At 33.8% G+C, this 17,052-nt stretch overlaps 1 protein-coding gene across 3 annotated transcripts in view; it reads right to left on the reverse strand.

Moving 5' to 3' along the window:
• Positions 1 to 1,428: 1,428 nt before the first annotated feature.
• The window catches only part of CTNNA3 (catenin alpha 3), a 1,431,866-nt gene continuing 1,416,242 nt past the window's right edge, over positions 1,429 to 17,052 (reverse strand). For all 3 annotated transcript variants that reach the window (XM_033130597.1, XM_033130596.1, XM_033130595.1), the window contains exon 18: positions 1,429 to 6,148. In XM_033130597.1, the coding sequence (XP_032986488.1) occupies positions 5,861 to 6,148 (288 nt within the window). In that variant the 3' untranslated portion in view covers positions 1,429 to 5,860. The remainder of the gene's footprint in view (positions 6,149 to 17,052) is intronic.

The following is a 17,052-nucleotide window of genomic DNA, read 5'->3' on the forward strand; positions in this document are numbered from 1 at the left end:
CCTGATCTATGGAATGGAGCTAATAATGTTTATCCCATAGGGTTATTGAAAGAATTGAATGAGGTAAGAGCATTTATCACAGAGCTGGCACAAGAAGCTGGTGAGGAATTAAGGATAGGATGCTCGGATTTATAGGAATAGTAAGGAGTAAGGTTTTCGTTACGAAATTGTGTAGAGCTCTGGTACGAGGGGGCTGTAGAATCACTGTTTTGTTATCTGGTGTATCCCTAAGAACCTAAAACAGTGCCTGGAACATTATAGTTGCCCAACAAATGTCTGTTAAATATATAAATATGTGATTATCCTGATTAGCTCTGACCTTGGGAAGAATTTCACCCATTATCAGACTAGAACACTGGCTGAACTTCCATATCTCATCTTGCAAACAATAGCACTAAATCACTCTCAACTATTCTATAGTTTGTCCTCCTGCACCAGACATGACTTCGCCCAAATCACCAAAGATAAGTGCCCCATCTTATCCTTAAAATTTTCCTCAGGAGGAGGCTGCCTAATCTTCATAGAACCAAAAATTCTTCCTTCCTCTGGCTATAAAACTTATCTGCTTCAACAATTACCTTTCTTATTCCCTCTCCTACCTCTGTCACTTTCTTATCCATATTTCTTTAGAAGTGCTTTGTATTTGCTGGGTGTTTTTTTTTTTTTTTTCCATCTTATCAACCTTATTTTGAAAGTCAATCTTTTTGTTTGTTCTCATAAACCAATGGGGACTATTGGATGTCCTAAGCCAGCCAGCAGCCATGAGACATGTCATCCTGGGATATACATAAAGGTTGGCCCTACCAAACATCTATTGCCTGTAGACAGGATTCTGGTAAGGTTGGGTATCATTTGGAAATACTTTTGTCAATTAGTATTAATTATCTTCTTTTGAAGTGTTCAGGAATAGATCCTATCTATCCTGGTAGGGGGAAGAAAAAGCATTCACATGTAAAATGATTAATGTTGTAAACTATTATTTTTTTTGCTTTCATATAATATGTTTCTTGTTCATGTGATTTAGTTAAAAATGGCAAAAATGTATTTAAAATTTTAATTATTCTCTCTCATTTAGGTATCTAGGATAGTGTTACATTCTTGATAAGGACATCTTTAAGTGCATACATCTGATTTTAATCATCTCTGCATTAGACAGAAAGGGCCAAAATGAAAACTTGTAGCTACTCCTGTCATTAGGTCTGGCTTGTTTATTTGGTAGTAACATGCAAAGTACTGATACGAAAGATATCATAATGGTATGAACAGAGAGATATGACAAAAGAAATGCGATAGGATTTTCATCTGAATAAAACTTGATTCCTGGTATGTGATTTATTTATTTATTTATTTATTTATTTATTTATTTTTGCTAAGTCACTATGGAACTAAAAACATAATCAAAATGGAAAGCAGGGGCATCTAGAAATCTTTCATTGGAAATTTTAATTCATATTTAATCACCCAACTTGCCCAAGAAAATTTTGTTTCAAGTCCCAATTATTAGATACTAAATTAGGCATAACACATATCTACTTCTGTTTTCAGGGACTTGTTAGTCATGGATATGGAAGAAAAATCATTATGCTATCACTTAGCCCCAATGAAATTTTCTTTCGAGGGATTGTATCACACAAGGAAAAAAGAGATTTTTATATGAATGTAAGCCTCACAGGTTGTGGAAATTTTCCTAGTTTACTTAAAAAAAAAAAATCATTGAATTAATGTGCAGGTTAAAATCTTTTAACTGGATACCCCAAAACTTCCTGATCAAGTCAAACAAAAACAGTTCTGACTTTCCAAAGTGGAAAATGGCTATTTGATTCCTAACTATGCAATAGGCAGGTTGACTCGGCAGAAAATAGACTGACAAAAGAAAGTACAGTTGAATTTCATTCAACTTGATATTCCAGTGCCTGCTTTGCTGACCTAAAGAATTACTTAAAATGACACCAGAACAAGCTGGCAATTCTGCAATGAGGTCACCGGCGAATGATAAATATCACAAGGAAAAGTCTCAGATGTCATTCTACTCATTCTGCCACGACTATACAGAAATCTGTACCCATGGGAGCCACAATTCCTAGCATGGAAGTATGCATTCGACACCAAAAACTATCAGAATATTTCTGGAATAGAAACAACCAAGGAATAAGGCTGCTGGGAACTAAAATCCATGGTTTTAACTAGAACTCTATAGAATCTATTTATCAATTTTCATGTGGTACAGATACCTGAGGTGATGAGACATGGAAAAGAGATGCTTTTGGTGCAGGGAAGAGGAAAGGATGTTAACTGGAGGTAATTGACTGGTATGAGCAGGCCTGAGTGCATCATTCTGGTAGAAAATATCAACAGTTAGCAGGAGGATACTTAGCGCATCCTCCTAGGGATGGGTGAGCTGAAAAGACCACTCTGAACGTGAAGGTGTAAAAAGCCACTGAAAATACGTTCTTTGTTCTCACACATTAATCTTTTCAGCCACTCATTATTGAAATTGAGGAGCTCTAATTATTGGCTTTGAGACCCAAATTGGGCACTTAACTCTATGTTCACAATTTTAACTATCTTGCTCTAATGTGACTTGAAAACTGACTTCCTTTGAAGCTGTTAAGCGTGCAGGAATGCCAGACTGAAAAAAAATGGGCCTTTTTGTGTGACTATCGGGCTCTTTACCCCTTAAACAGGAGGAATTTTATGGGGGACATATGTTTATATTCATGCTCATCAGTTAAGAGAATTGCAAAGGCCAGAAGGCACATTTAAGAATATTGTATTTTCTAATATAGTCATAGTTTTCATTCATATCATAAGACAGACAGAAAGGGGATCATTAACAAATCAACTTAGACATTTAGTGTTTGAATTTTTTTTTCCTGACCCATTCATTGAGTTGTACCCAGAAACTCCATTAGAAAGAAACAAATAGTTTAATCAAATAATTTACACTTTTGATAAATAAAAGGTAGAGACTTATATTTCTCACATTTCCTGTTTGAGGAAAACCTTCCAGTGTTTCTAAGTAGAAGAATTTTTAGTAGATTATGATTTCATGGATATTTTCTACGTTATCATTCTAATTCCAGTCTAATGTTTGACAGTGATGCTGGTGGCTATTCAGGATGAAGCTGTCCTTCTGGGTAGTCTAAACACTCTCCTCCCTCTCAAAGATTTTTTTTTCCTACATAAATTGATTTCACTACAAGAAAAAAAAGTGAGTTTTAATTAGGATAAAGCAAATGTATCATCATCAGAAGAACTGATCTCTGTGATGTGATTTCAAAAGGCATTAGATGGGCCACCAAGGTAACATTCTAATTAAATTTCTGCCATTCCCCTACAGAAGAAGGGCTTACATATAAATATAGCTAATGCATTCATACTTATTTATTAGATTCATTTAACTATGTTTTATAGTGCCAGTGTTTGTTAATATATTTGCTGCTAATTTTTCTTGTGTATTATCACTTATGTTATTAGCAGGTCTGAACTGGATTAATCTTGAAATGTTGCCCACAGGAATTCACTCAGGTGGACAGATTTCTTTCTCAGTGCTATGCACCTGTTCTTACTGCACCTTTGATTACTACAGCAGACTTTATTCCTGGGATGTTCTCCAAGTTCATTTTTTCATTAAGTTTTGTTTCATGCTAAGTTGTTTACTTTGAGATAAGCTGGAAACCTACCTAGTGTGAAGAGGAGGCCTTGCTCACATCTCTGTACCTTTTTTATTTGTAAAGATACAGAGGTTATTTGGTAATGATATCATTTCAAGTTATTTGCTTTTGGCATCCAGTGCTACATTCTAAAATCCAACCTGTGAAAAACTGATATAGAATCAAACAGACATTAGATTTTCAAAATGATACTCTTATGCTTCTGGAGCATGTGGCTTTAGGAACTATACTCCTAGTAATTTGGTAATATTTTTAAAATTTACTTTCTCAGCTAAATTATACATTTGCACTTCTACCTGATAAAGGATGTATCATAAATGTCACTCGTGTAATGTCTACTCTTAGAGCAGAAAATCATGGTGACGTTTCAAAAAAAGAATCTCCTTATTTTGCCTCATTTATCTAGATAGTTCTGGAAAATAGAATTATCTGTATTTCCTAATTCTTTTTTGCACTGCCTTCTCTTTTAGGGAGTGGGCTCTGTCTAGAATAATTATTATGGACCCAGTGTATAGTACAAAACAGGGAGGGGCTTATTGCTTTTACTTCCTAGGCACTTTATGTACTGAACCCTGGCAGCCCAGAATTTTGGAAGAATAAAATAATTCATTAGAATAAAGAGAAGTTAACATTTTCCCATAATTGATAATAACCTATTAAGTAAATGCTTTTCCCATGCCATTTTGCTCAAGATACCAAACAAAACATGCTCTCAACTTTTATGCATTTTTATATTTCACATATTCTTTTATCCACCTTGGTCCTAACATCAATTGGTGCTGCATACTTGAATTTTACTTGTAAGTAAAGATGACATGGTTGTAGAAACAACTCAATGGTAATGTTGTAGAAAGTGCAGTTACAATTGCAGTATCATTCTGATAAAGCAGAATAGGGAATGCATTTTTAAACTCCTGTGAATGGAAACTCTAGGTGTGAGAAAAAGTGAAACTGAAATTTAACCCGAAAGAGAGAGAGAGTGAGAGAGAGAGAGAGAGAGAGAGAGAGAGAGAGAGAGAGAGAGACCACAAGAGTGAAAGCACAAGCAAGATAGAAAACCAATGCACTAGACTCAGACTATTATCAAGTTCATTACAAACTCAACTAGCACAGTGATTGGGACTGTGCATAGTGAGCACAGTTATAAAATGACCTTGATGACTTTTAGTTAAAAGAATATTATTAAAAACACTCCAGCTTCATTGCCATTAACTCTACTTCATAGTTCAATAGTACAATTTACATAGTTATATTTTACTCAATATCCAAGGTTTTCCAAACTGGCCTTTTAATTAAAATTGCAAACCGATACAAATGGAATTTTAGAGTCATTCGGAACTGTTTACGCTTCTGTTGGCATAACTCACTCGGGGATATAGTTAGAAGTCCCATTTTCCCAAGTGGATGATAACTTCTCCCATGTATGAATTCTGATGGGCCCATTTAAACCCAACATTCAATGTGCAAAGCTGCTAACTGCAATGGAACCCTAAAAGGCACATTTGTAGCATAAAAACTCACTTTATAATGTTAATAAATTGCTTCATTAATAATTGAGGCTGACCTTTAAAATTTAGGAAGTAGCTTGTCTGTTGAACCTTGGTTAGTTACTGATGGATGTCAGCCTCATCAGTTTACAACAGATACAGATGTGTAGAGATTGAATTTTTTTTTCCTATAGCAGGAAAACTTTTATTTTTCCTATAGCATATCTCTGTCAGGTAAGATCAGATAAAGAAAGTATGGAGATTAAATGGGAAAATATTTTATGAGGTCATTTATTTCTATTGAAAACTAAGTCAAAAGTTTGTCAGTGTTTTAATTCAAAAATAAAAGGATGAACGTACTCAAGATGTTACAGATGAATAAGACTCAATTGAGTCTACTATGTTCATTTAGTAATGAATAGAAGATATTCTCTGTGATGGGAAAGACTGGATGACACCTGAAGTTTTCATTCATTCAACAAGCATATTTTGATTACTTATTTAATGCTGGCATGCAGAGATGACAATGACATGATCCCAAATGAATGGTGCTCATGTTGGTTCAGCCTCTAATGTTTTACATTACTGGTGGGTCAGACTCTAAAAGCTAGTGAACTTACAGTACCAATCAAGTGTAAAAGTAAGGCAGTGTGTTTAGCCAGAACTTTGTCATATAGACACTAGAGTAGAATAGTGGTTTCAGTAGACACGTCTTCCTCTAAATTCACTCATGACTTGCACTGGGTGGATTTTTTTCTTTGCTGAGCCTCGCCTGACAGCTGCACACGTTTCTTCTGGCTTCTCTCTTTTAATCAAGGGCTTTTTTGCCGGAGCCTTCATTCTCCACATCACAACTGGATGCCGGGGCCCAGCAGGACTCTGAATTCGGATGATCTTGGTGGAGGCAATGTAAGACATTTTCACGGTTTGCACTACAGCATTCATTAAATTTTTGGCTGCTTGAATTAGGGAGGTGACGCTGTCCAGCTGTAGGGGAAGAAAAAAAAAAGAGCTATTATTCAATAATGCAACTGGGAACCTAATGAGATTTAATTTTATTAAAAAGGAAAGGTATCACTTTGTTTTTGTACCAGAAATGAATGAGTTAATCTCCATTTTATATATCTATGTATAATTATCTACATCAATCTATCTTTGAGTATTTATTTATCTTATGCACAAATAGATACATATACTATCTTCTAAGATGATATCTTAGAGACATTAATCTCTTTCTTTTGGTTTTCAGTGATATGGATGCTATAAATTCTATATAATATTGTAAGGTACAGATGGTCATTGCTTTCTCTGAAATGGATCTCCCTATTTGCAGATGTGACTGTCTACAATAAAAGCTATATTTTATTGTAGTAAATTTATAAGAACAATAACTGAAAATTCTTCCTCTCAAGGAATTCATAGTTGAATACAAATATCATACATACATATGAATGTATTCATGCATGTAACTACTTACTTTCATGAGTATTTCCCAAATATTTTCACCTAATAGATTCTCTTTATTAAACACAGAAGTTTTAAGTCTTATCGTGCAGTGTTTTAAGATAGATAAAGCCAAAGCTCTCAGTCAAATTAAATTGGGTTTAAATTCCAAGTCTGCCATTTCATAACTTGGGTAAATAACTTAACCATTTTCATCCTGGTTTCCGCAGATGTTAAATTGGAGAAAAATGCTTATTAAAGTTAAATAATATATGTAAAGAGCCTAGTAGAGTGACTGCCAAATAGTTAATTATTATTAAATATAATTTTCTTTGTTCCTTAAGAAGACTAACAAAAATTGTTAATTATGAAGATGTATTAATGGCATTTCTAAAAGAATTCTGCTTTTAATTGTTATATTTCATGGATTGTTCATAAAATAATCTCATGGAAAATGGGGTGGTATTCCTAGAATCTTGTAAAATACCTGAGAACTAAGCCAACTTGGTTTATTTTTACACAACTAATGCCTCTTCCATTATTTTAGTTTGATGGATTGTCATCCACAACCAACTCATACAGGAAAATGTGCCTCCGCTGTCACCTGTCTGTGATTTGTGCTTTCAGGGTTGGTACTCAAACACCAGCTCTGTAGTTATTAAAATACATCAGCAGCTGCCTGGCCTGAGTACACTACCTTTGTAGTTCACGGAGTCTCATCTCACATACAGAACAAATGAATGAAGGAAGGTAGTAAGCGGAGATTATGTGCCTGGGGCAGTGGTCTAGCTGGTTGCTTCCTAGGAAAAATTTTAATTACCACCATTATATGCCAAGCCTGAAATCCTTGAAAAGGTAACATCAAAAAATATATAATTTGAAAGGCAATAATACTTGGCAACTATACATCTTTAAGTCTTTTTACTTATTGAAGCCAGAAATGGAAAATCTGTACATGTGGCAAAAATGACAAACATATTACAAACATTAAATAGGATATCATGAAGCACTCATATGTATTTCAGTGGAAATTTACAGCTTCTGAATCTCTACACAACTGAAAAAAACAAACAAACTATACTTTGAATAGAATAACACAATTTGTTATTAACATTACTCTGTGACACATTGCAGGCTAAAATCTGCACTTTAATAATTAGCAATTTTCATAAAAACTTCCTGGAGCCCAGTTAGATTCTGAAATTGTTTCCAATCTCACTACAGGGAAAAAAAGATTTTTTTTTTCCCCTAAATGATGAATCATCGTGAATAGTATTGAGGATACTTGGCACGTTTCTCACTCAAACATGAAAATCTTTGTTTTACTCTGAGGGCTCTGTGCTATAATAAAGTCTTCTACAAAAAAAGGTCCTAGAGACCTGCTGTCATTCAGGATTTCAGCAGGGACTTTGGCTTTCATACCCTAAAAGTTACATTATGTTTTCCTCCTTTGGACTCTGTAACCTTGTCATGCATAGATTGTATTCATTTCATTTCCTTTTAATTTTTCCATATAAGTGGTATATATAAAACCAATAGTCTAGAGAGGATGTAAAATGTTGAAACTGGGTTGTCTTCTTTCCTCATTGAATCAGCAAAGCCCTGTTTGTGCCATTGTGATTTGTTATGCTGGCCTCTGAAAAATCCTTTTACTTTAAAATGCATAGTATAACTGTTCTAGGAGACTAAAACAACAACAACAAAAGCCCACAGGACAAATTATCACCCTAAGACTAGTTTTGCAGATACATTAGGACAACACTACAAGAATACTCTTATTTCATGAGGACAGCTTGAAGAACATTCTATGAGGATCTTTGCAGTCCAAGAGCTATGTGTGCATAAGATTCATAACTCTCTGCTGTCAGCCAAATCACAGGCCACACAAGCAATGGGCACACCCAGGCCTAGCAAGTGGTAGGAATTTTGTTGGAGGCCCAAGCAAGCAGTGCCTCAGACCTACTGATGAAGAATAACTTCACAATTTCATGTCTGCAAAAAATCATTTTAAGTCCTCTTACCCAAGCCTACTTTCATGAAAAGTCCTTCAAAGCAATGATTCAATAGAATCCTGAAAATGAAGACAAATTTGAATAGGGAAATACATCACAGTATGGTCTCTGTGTCCAACTTATTGAACAAAGATTTCTGAAGTTCACAAACGAACCTGTGCAAGACAAGAATGTCAATTTACTCTAAAGGCCTGGTAAAATAATCAGACTATGACACTGAGGTCCGAAAATTTTTTTACCAATACAAATCACTTTCACCAACTGAAAATTCTGCTAGGCAAATGTCACTTGAAATAGTTACCATAGAAGAAGCTATTTTCCCTAGCACCTGGTGACACTCCTCTCTGACCTAGATGAAGAGCTCTTGATCAAGGTATCCACTGAAAACAAAAATGGCTTCTAAGGTCTTCAAACCTCCTATGGTTTTATATGTAAATATTTGTAGGCACATATACTAGAGGTGCCAAAAAAAAAAATGTACACAAGTAGACACATTGGTCGATGTTACTCAAGCAGTAGTTTCCTGTAATCAAAAGTGTCTGGACGCTGATGGTAACCACTTTGAGAACCTCTTGTAATTGCAGAAGTCAAATGTGACTTGTATGTATTTTTGTTATTGATAAATTATTAAGTTTTATAATTTTAATACAATTTTTGTTTCTTAAAATGTGTATCCATTTTTTGGGCACCCTCTGTATATAAGAAGCTTTCAATTTCCCCATTCCATAAATAGGGTCACGGTTTTAAGTAACTTTTCAAAGAGGATTTTGACCTAAATCAAAGGCCTCTGTCCTGGATAAATCAGAGGTCTGCTCTCCTATCACAGTAAATAGGAAGACAGCCCCCTTTCCTATGTTGGTGACTTGTGCTTATTCTTACAACAGTGGTATGGCTTCAAAATAGCCAAGCTTGTTCATCTCTTAATGACATAATACATTTCTCAATATTGTCTATGTGCAAACATAAATTGGTAAGTTCTACCTCATGTTTTTGAGGCTCTAGATAAATATAAAGTGATTATGTTCATAAGTCAGCTCTTAGTCTAACTGCATGATATATCTGCAAACAATCCACATTATAACCATCTAAATAGAGTCCTATTACTATTCTATAGGAGTCTTAGCTTATTTTATTACAGTGTTTCTTCTGTGCTCTGTGGTATGGACTATGTGATTTCAGTTAAGCTACAGTATAAATTTGTCCAGTCCTAAAAGTGTTTTCAGACAAAAGATTCAATCCTACTTAGAGCTATGTCTACAACCCTTTGCTACAGAAAAGGAGCTTAGTAACAAAAAAGGGTATTTTCTTTTGCTTCATAAAATGCCAAAATTTTGTCCATGTAACTAGTATACATAGAATGTCTGGATCTTTTCTTACAAAAACCAACCTTGCATACTTGTCATGTCAGTCTTGACAACTTCGTCAAGCTGAAATGTCTGCTGGCAAACCTTTGTCAAAATCCTATTGTAATTACTGATAGCCAAGAAAAAAAAAAAAGACATGCCAGCTTCCTTTATTTTCCGAGTTTCTCATCTACATTATATCAGAACACTAGGATATCTTATGCTCATACTACACTACTCTAACTCCCTATTCTGGACACAAGACCTTCATCAGATACATGTTTGCATGAGGATGCTAAGCTTGAGTGAATCTCACTCCCACTGATGTGGATCTTACTTTCTTGCACCTGGGTTGTCATGTAGGGAAAGCACAGCTTCCCAACCCCTGTGTAAAGTGCCACACCAACTACTGCTGCTGGGATACTATGGATAGAAAAGCCTGATGTTGCCTGGAAAGATGGATTTCCTGTCCTATAACCTTCTGACTAAACTGGTGCCAAGTGTAGCCTATGATATTCTTGTGAGTCTCAATGTTTTCCTGAACTTAAAGATCCCTCACACCTGCACAAATGTAATACTTAAACAGCCATTTATGTACCTGGAGTTTGGCTCCAGGTATAACAATAACACCTTATAAAAATTGCTAGTATCCACTATATGCTTCTAATATGTTGGCACTGTTTAAGCAGTTGACATGATTTAACTCACAGTAACTCGATGAGGTAAGTATACTATTATCTCTGTTTTATAGATGAGGAAACAAAGGAACTAGAAGGTAGCTTGCTCAAGGCAATACAGCTATTAAATGGTAGAGCTGGAATTTGAGCCAAGGCAGTCTGGTTTAAGTTCCTGATGCTCTTACCCATTACACACCCCTGTGTCTCAGTAATATGTCACTTGCAATGTCTGTTTCTTTTTAGATATTGAATAGTTGGAGCAATTGCACCAACATTAATACAATATCTAAAATTTTTAAAAATTGACTACTCAAAACTGCCTTTGGGAAAGTTACAGAATTTTTGTAATGCATATTGGTACTAAGAAGATGAGGGTATTTTACTTGCCAAGGTATTTTGTCAGAATGGTCGTTTGATGGTGTTTGTACTCCATCATTTTCCATGTAGCACGGTTTTTGAAATAGCATATAGAAATAGTCATCCTCATAGACTCTAGTCATTTAAAGACTTTTAGATTAAGACTTTTGTAACAAAACATTTTTAAATTTTAAAATGTGGATTTCAATAAACAAATTAATAAGGCAAAGAAAAACTATAAATCATATTAGCTTGGTGCAAAGGTAACTGCGGTTTAAATTAAAAATAATTGCAAACACCGCAATTACTTTTGCACCAACCTAATAGCTTTTAGGACATGGGAATGTATAATATTTCATCTTTAAAATGTGTCCTACTGCAAATACAAACCAAATCTCTGATTAAAAATTAAATCAATTTGTTTACTTTGGTTTTGCAATAGAAATCAGGATTTGGTCTCCTGACCTTGGAGTTTCTGTTTAACCCTTATTTAGTTTTAAAATTTGCAGTTAATCTACTTGAAATAAGGTTAGCATAAGCAATGGAAAGGATATTTATTATGTATGTCTGTTGGTAGATAACAAGTGACAGCATAAATAATTATGTCTTTAAAAAATTGAATATTGTATAGTCTCTCTAACTTATATATGCTGTTAACATCTCTGTATTAATCTAGCAGTGGTATTTGTGTACCTCAGGAGATATTTAAGTATATATTTATTAGCAAAAATACATAATCTAAATCAATATGTTTCTATTATCCACCTTGAACCTCTCTTGGGGACCAAATTTTATCCCGATGCTTGCTTAAAACATTCTTTTGTTTCTGAACAGATTTTTAGAAGAATGGCCTATATTGAAAGCATTCTCCCTTTTTAGATGCATTTAAAAAATGCTACATAACCAGGTTGGCTTAATGGGAAAATCAAATAAGAGACTTTGTTAAGGCTCGTCAAAATGGACTTACATATCCAAATTGAAATTGTCAAGCTTATAATTAAATTGAGAAGGTGGCTCCTTCTTTGAATATGAAGAGTTATTCCAATGGATCACTGATAGGATTTGCATAGTAAATTTGTCCTTTGCTAACTCTCCATTTGAACATGATAACAGAAAAGGACAACTTAAGTTGAAAAGAGAAAAAAAAATCAATGCATGGAATAACTAAAAAAAAAGAAAAGAAACTTAACACTACTGAGAGGGCCAGGCATGAAATGAAATATGACATTTATTCAGTTGTAATCTTGTTCTGTCAAAAAACATTTTCCAAGCTAATTTTATTTTCTAAAGCAAATACTCTAGTCAAAAGTATTTTGTATCATGCTAAAAGGAAATAATTACAAGCATAATGCCAATTCAGGTGGCAATTTCAAATTTTGTTTGAAATGCCCTGTTATAAGAATAGAATATTAATGATTAGTTATCTTTCAACCATGTTGACTTAAAGGCAAATGCTTAGCTGAAGAACAAATTTTCTATAAATATTGCAGCCCAAGCACTAGATACACCAATTCAGAAAAATTAGTATATTATTTCCTAAGTAGAGCTAGCAGGAGTGTGCTGGCTTTGGCATGGTTCTCTCAAAAACCACATGTCAACCCATGCATTCTTTTCTCTCGAGCATCAGACAGGGCACTGAGATCTGCTGTCTCCATAGACATCTATTGATAATATTCAACCTGACATTTTATCCATGCTGCAAGAATTCTGGACTGAGAGTAGGAAAGCACCAGCCTTTGGCCTACATCCTACACTCATCTCTTGCATGACATAGCAAGGAAAAACTAGTTTGTGTGAAGCTAAAAATCCAAATGGCATCAGTTTTCCAATCCATGCAAAGACTGCAGTCCACAGACATTTTCACATTCTTGCTATTTTGCAACTTGTCTGCATCATCATTGTTCTATCAGGTTCCCTCCAATATTGGCAATATTCCAACATTTCTTAGCTTGTTTCTCTCTGCTGCAAACATCTACTAGGAGAGAATTGTCCATGTCCCTAGCACTGATCCACAGGTCACTTTACTGCTTTTAGAGAATCCCCTCATTGCATCAATGGTTTTCTAGATGAATTCACGGCCACCAACCTGAACCTGATAGAAAACGTGTTTTTGTGTCTTTAGCCAATTATTGCAATCATTCTACCCAAACACTATTTCAAACTTCCACTCTCATCAAACTTCTGCTACCTCATATTCTCACTTGTTCTTCATATTATGTTACTTAAAATATATCTGCTTTCTTGAGAATTTTGAACAATTAGTAATTCTTTTCTACAAATGTATCTTTTTTCTATTCCTTTCGATTGTTTTTTTCACTATAGTATTTAAATGTTTGTAAAACTCTTATCTTATCAGACCAAGACTGTCAAAAGGTTTTCTATACTCCCTTACACTATTTTCCTCTCTTCTCACTTACTTCTCAAGCAATCGACTCTTAATTTCACATAAATAAGTTTTTCCTTTTTTCTAATAGATATCAATATAATGTGTATTAAATATATGTGATATACTATAATTAAATATATATATTAATATATAACATAGAATTTAATATAGCATATTACATATATGTTAAATACATAATATGTACATTGAGTAATTTAATATGTAACCCAGTGTATCTGATTTCTTTCAATAATATTTTATTTATAAGATCAATTAATTCTTATTTCAGTATAATATTCCATTATATAAAACTATCATAGTTTATTTATCCAATCTACTTTTGATGGTCCTTTAGGTAGTTTGGAGCTATAAGGAATAGCAATTTTTGAATATTCTGGTGCATGTATTTTAGTGAACACATATATAAAATTTTGTTGGGTATGTACTTGAGAGCATAATTGCAGTCATAAAAATGCACATATTAAGTTTTATTGGATGCTTCCAGAGATTTCCAAAGTGTTCCTGCAAATTTATACTTCTACTACATAGCAGTATATGAGAATTCCCACTGCTAAAATCTCAACCTCCATTTTTCCCCCCATATTTTTCACGTTAGCTATTTTGGCAGGTTTATAGTTGATATTTTAATTGACACTTCATTGACAACTAACGAAGCTGAGAATATTCTCCTATGTTTATATTAACCTGCATCTAGAGACCTTGCAAAATTCACTTAATTCTTATATGTTTTTCTAGATCCTTTTGGATTTTCTATCTACACAAGCATGTTACTATGAATTAGATGTACCTCTTTTACGGTTACATATAAATGGAATTTAAAAGTAAGTATTTTTTGTGTTTTGTGTCTTTTACTTAGCAATACATCTGTAAGCTTCACCCATGTTGCTGCATGTATTAGTAATTTATTCTGTTTATTGTAGAGGAGTATTAAATTTTATACATATACCACAACTTGTCAATCCATTCATCTGTTTCTTGACATTTGGTTTGTTTACAATCTCTTATTATTGTGAATAAAGCGTCTATGGCCAGTCTTATACAACTATGTCATAGCATATATTTTTTATTTCTTTTGGCTAAATGTCCAGAGGTAAAACTGCTATGTTCTATTTTATGTGTATCTTTAACTATAAGAAACTATGAGACAGTTGACCAAACTTATTTTACCATTTTAAGTTCCCAACAAAAATAATATGAGTTACAACTACTCTACATCCTTGGCCATCTCAGTCAATCTTTTAAAACACATACTTTTAAAATACATATACACTTTTGAGTCTTTTTAAATTTTAGATATGAGAATATGAGAGTAAGAATATGAAGTGAAATGTCATTGTGGTTTTAAGTTGCTTTTATCTGATTACTAATGATGCTGAATATATTAGGGGACTTAATAAACCCTCACACACTTTAAATAAAATTTCTGTTAAATATTTTGCTTCATTTCTGGACTACCTTCTTTCTATTCACTTTTAGTGTTCTTTATATATCTGGATACAAATCCTCCGTCAGATATATGTATTACAAATATTTTCTCCTAGACTGTGATTTTCTTTTCATTTTTTAAAAACTGAGCCTTTCTAAAAGCACAAGTTTTTAAATTTGATGAAGTCCAGTTTATATATTTTTTTTTCTTTTATGGTTAATGATTTTTTTTTTTGTCCTATCAAAAAGTGTTTGGTTACAACAAGTTTACCAATATTTTCTTTACGTTTTCTTGTAGATGCTTGAAGTTTTAGATTTATGCTTAAGGCTATGGCGAACTTTGTATTGAATTTTGTTTATGAAGTTATATAGAGTGCATTGTTTTCCCCATATAGATATCCAATTGTTCAAGCATCATTTGGTGAAAATGCTTTTCTTTCTTTTTAAATTATCTTGGAATCAATGTCAAAATTAAATTGACCATATATGTGTGGGCCTATTTCTGGACTTTCTATTCCGTTTCATTTCTGTTTGCTTTTATGCCAGTACCATACTGTCTTAAATGCTAGAGATTTCTATTAAGTTTTGAAATAAAATATATTAAATATAAATTTGTTCATCTTTTTAACAATTGATTAGACTTATTTGTATTTCTATATAATTTATAGATCAGCTTGATAAGTTCAACAAAAATGCCTGTTAGGATATTAGTTGGAATTATGTTTAATATAGAAATCAAGGGCCGGCCCGGTGGCTTAGGCCGTTGGAGCTCTGTGCTCCTAACTCCGAAGGCTGCCAGTTTGATTCCTACATGGGCAAGGGGGCTCTCAACCACTCGGTTGACAGTTCAACTCCTCTAGTCCCTCAAGGGATGGTGGGCAGCGCCCCCTGCAACCAGAAAATGGCAACTGGACCTGGAGCTGAGCTGCGCCCTCCACAACTAAGATTGAAAGGACAACTTGACTTGGAAAAAAAGCCCTGGCAGTACACACTGTTCCCCAATAAAGTCCTGTTCCCCTTCCCCAATAAAATCTTAAAGTATATACATATATATATATACATATACATACACACACACACACACACACACACACACACACACACACATATATATATATAGAGAGAGAGAGATCAATTTCGATAGAAATGAGACAATATTGACTCTCAATCTATGAACACAGTTTTCTATTTTTTAATTTCTCTCAACAAGAGTTTGTAGTTTCCAATTTAAACATCTTGCATATATGATGATAAACTGTCCCCTAATATTTTGGTTTTGATGCTACTATAAACATTATTTTGAAAATTTCATTCTCTGATTTTTTTTATTGCTAAAAAATCAGACACAACAGAGACAGAAGTGATGTTTTGTTTGTTTCTTTCTTTTGTATTTTGGTCTTGCTTCTTACAATATTTCTGCAGTTCACAAATTGGATCCAGGGAGAAATCTAGAGTGAATGTAGGGCTGAACCCAAGGCTATAATTACCATTAATTTGCTAATGATTAGGATTCTCAAAAATCTCATCATTATCCTGAGCTCTAAAATTCCTTATCTATGTTAAGACAACATCAGCCAGTCAATCATGTAAACAAAAACCAAAAATCACTTTTGACCACTCAAATTTGATAAATCGTCAAAGCCCTTCGATCCAATCCTGTCAATACCTTTCGGTCTGTACTACCACCACCCTGAGGCAGGTCAGTATCTTCTATAACTTGGATAACTGCAATATGTTTGTAAGCTATCTCTCTGTGCATTTTTGCTCTCCTCTTGTCCATTCTCTATAATAACACAAAAATAATCTCTCAAAAAAATCAATTTTTTTTAATACCCTGATGGATTTTCATTAGACTTTAAAAATATATCTTCATTCTAAACTTTCTATTACAGATTACAAAGGCTTACATAAAATCTTGTCTCTTCTGGCTTAACCAACTTTATTTCTTGCTTTTTACATTATATGGTTTCGCCATATAATGTAACTAAACCAAACTAACTAAAATAATTTAGTTTTTAAATATGCCACATATTTCTCCTCACCTCCAAGATTATTCATAAGACATTTCCTATCTGGAAATAACCTCTTCTCTTTTCATCAGGGAAACTCCTTTTCTTCCCTTAGGTCTCACATTAATTTCAGTTTCTCAGGAAAGCATTCTGTGATACCTAGACTAGACCAGATTGCCTTTTCATACGTTGTTATGACAATCTATGTTTCACCTAGC

This window comes from Rhinolophus ferrumequinum, chromosome 16 (assembly GCF_004115265.2).
Source record: "Rhinolophus ferrumequinum isolate MPI-CBG mRhiFer1 chromosome 16, mRhiFer1_v1.p, whole genome shotgun sequence".
NCBI lineage: Eukaryota > Metazoa > Chordata > Mammalia > Chiroptera > Rhinolophidae > Rhinolophus > Rhinolophus ferrumequinum.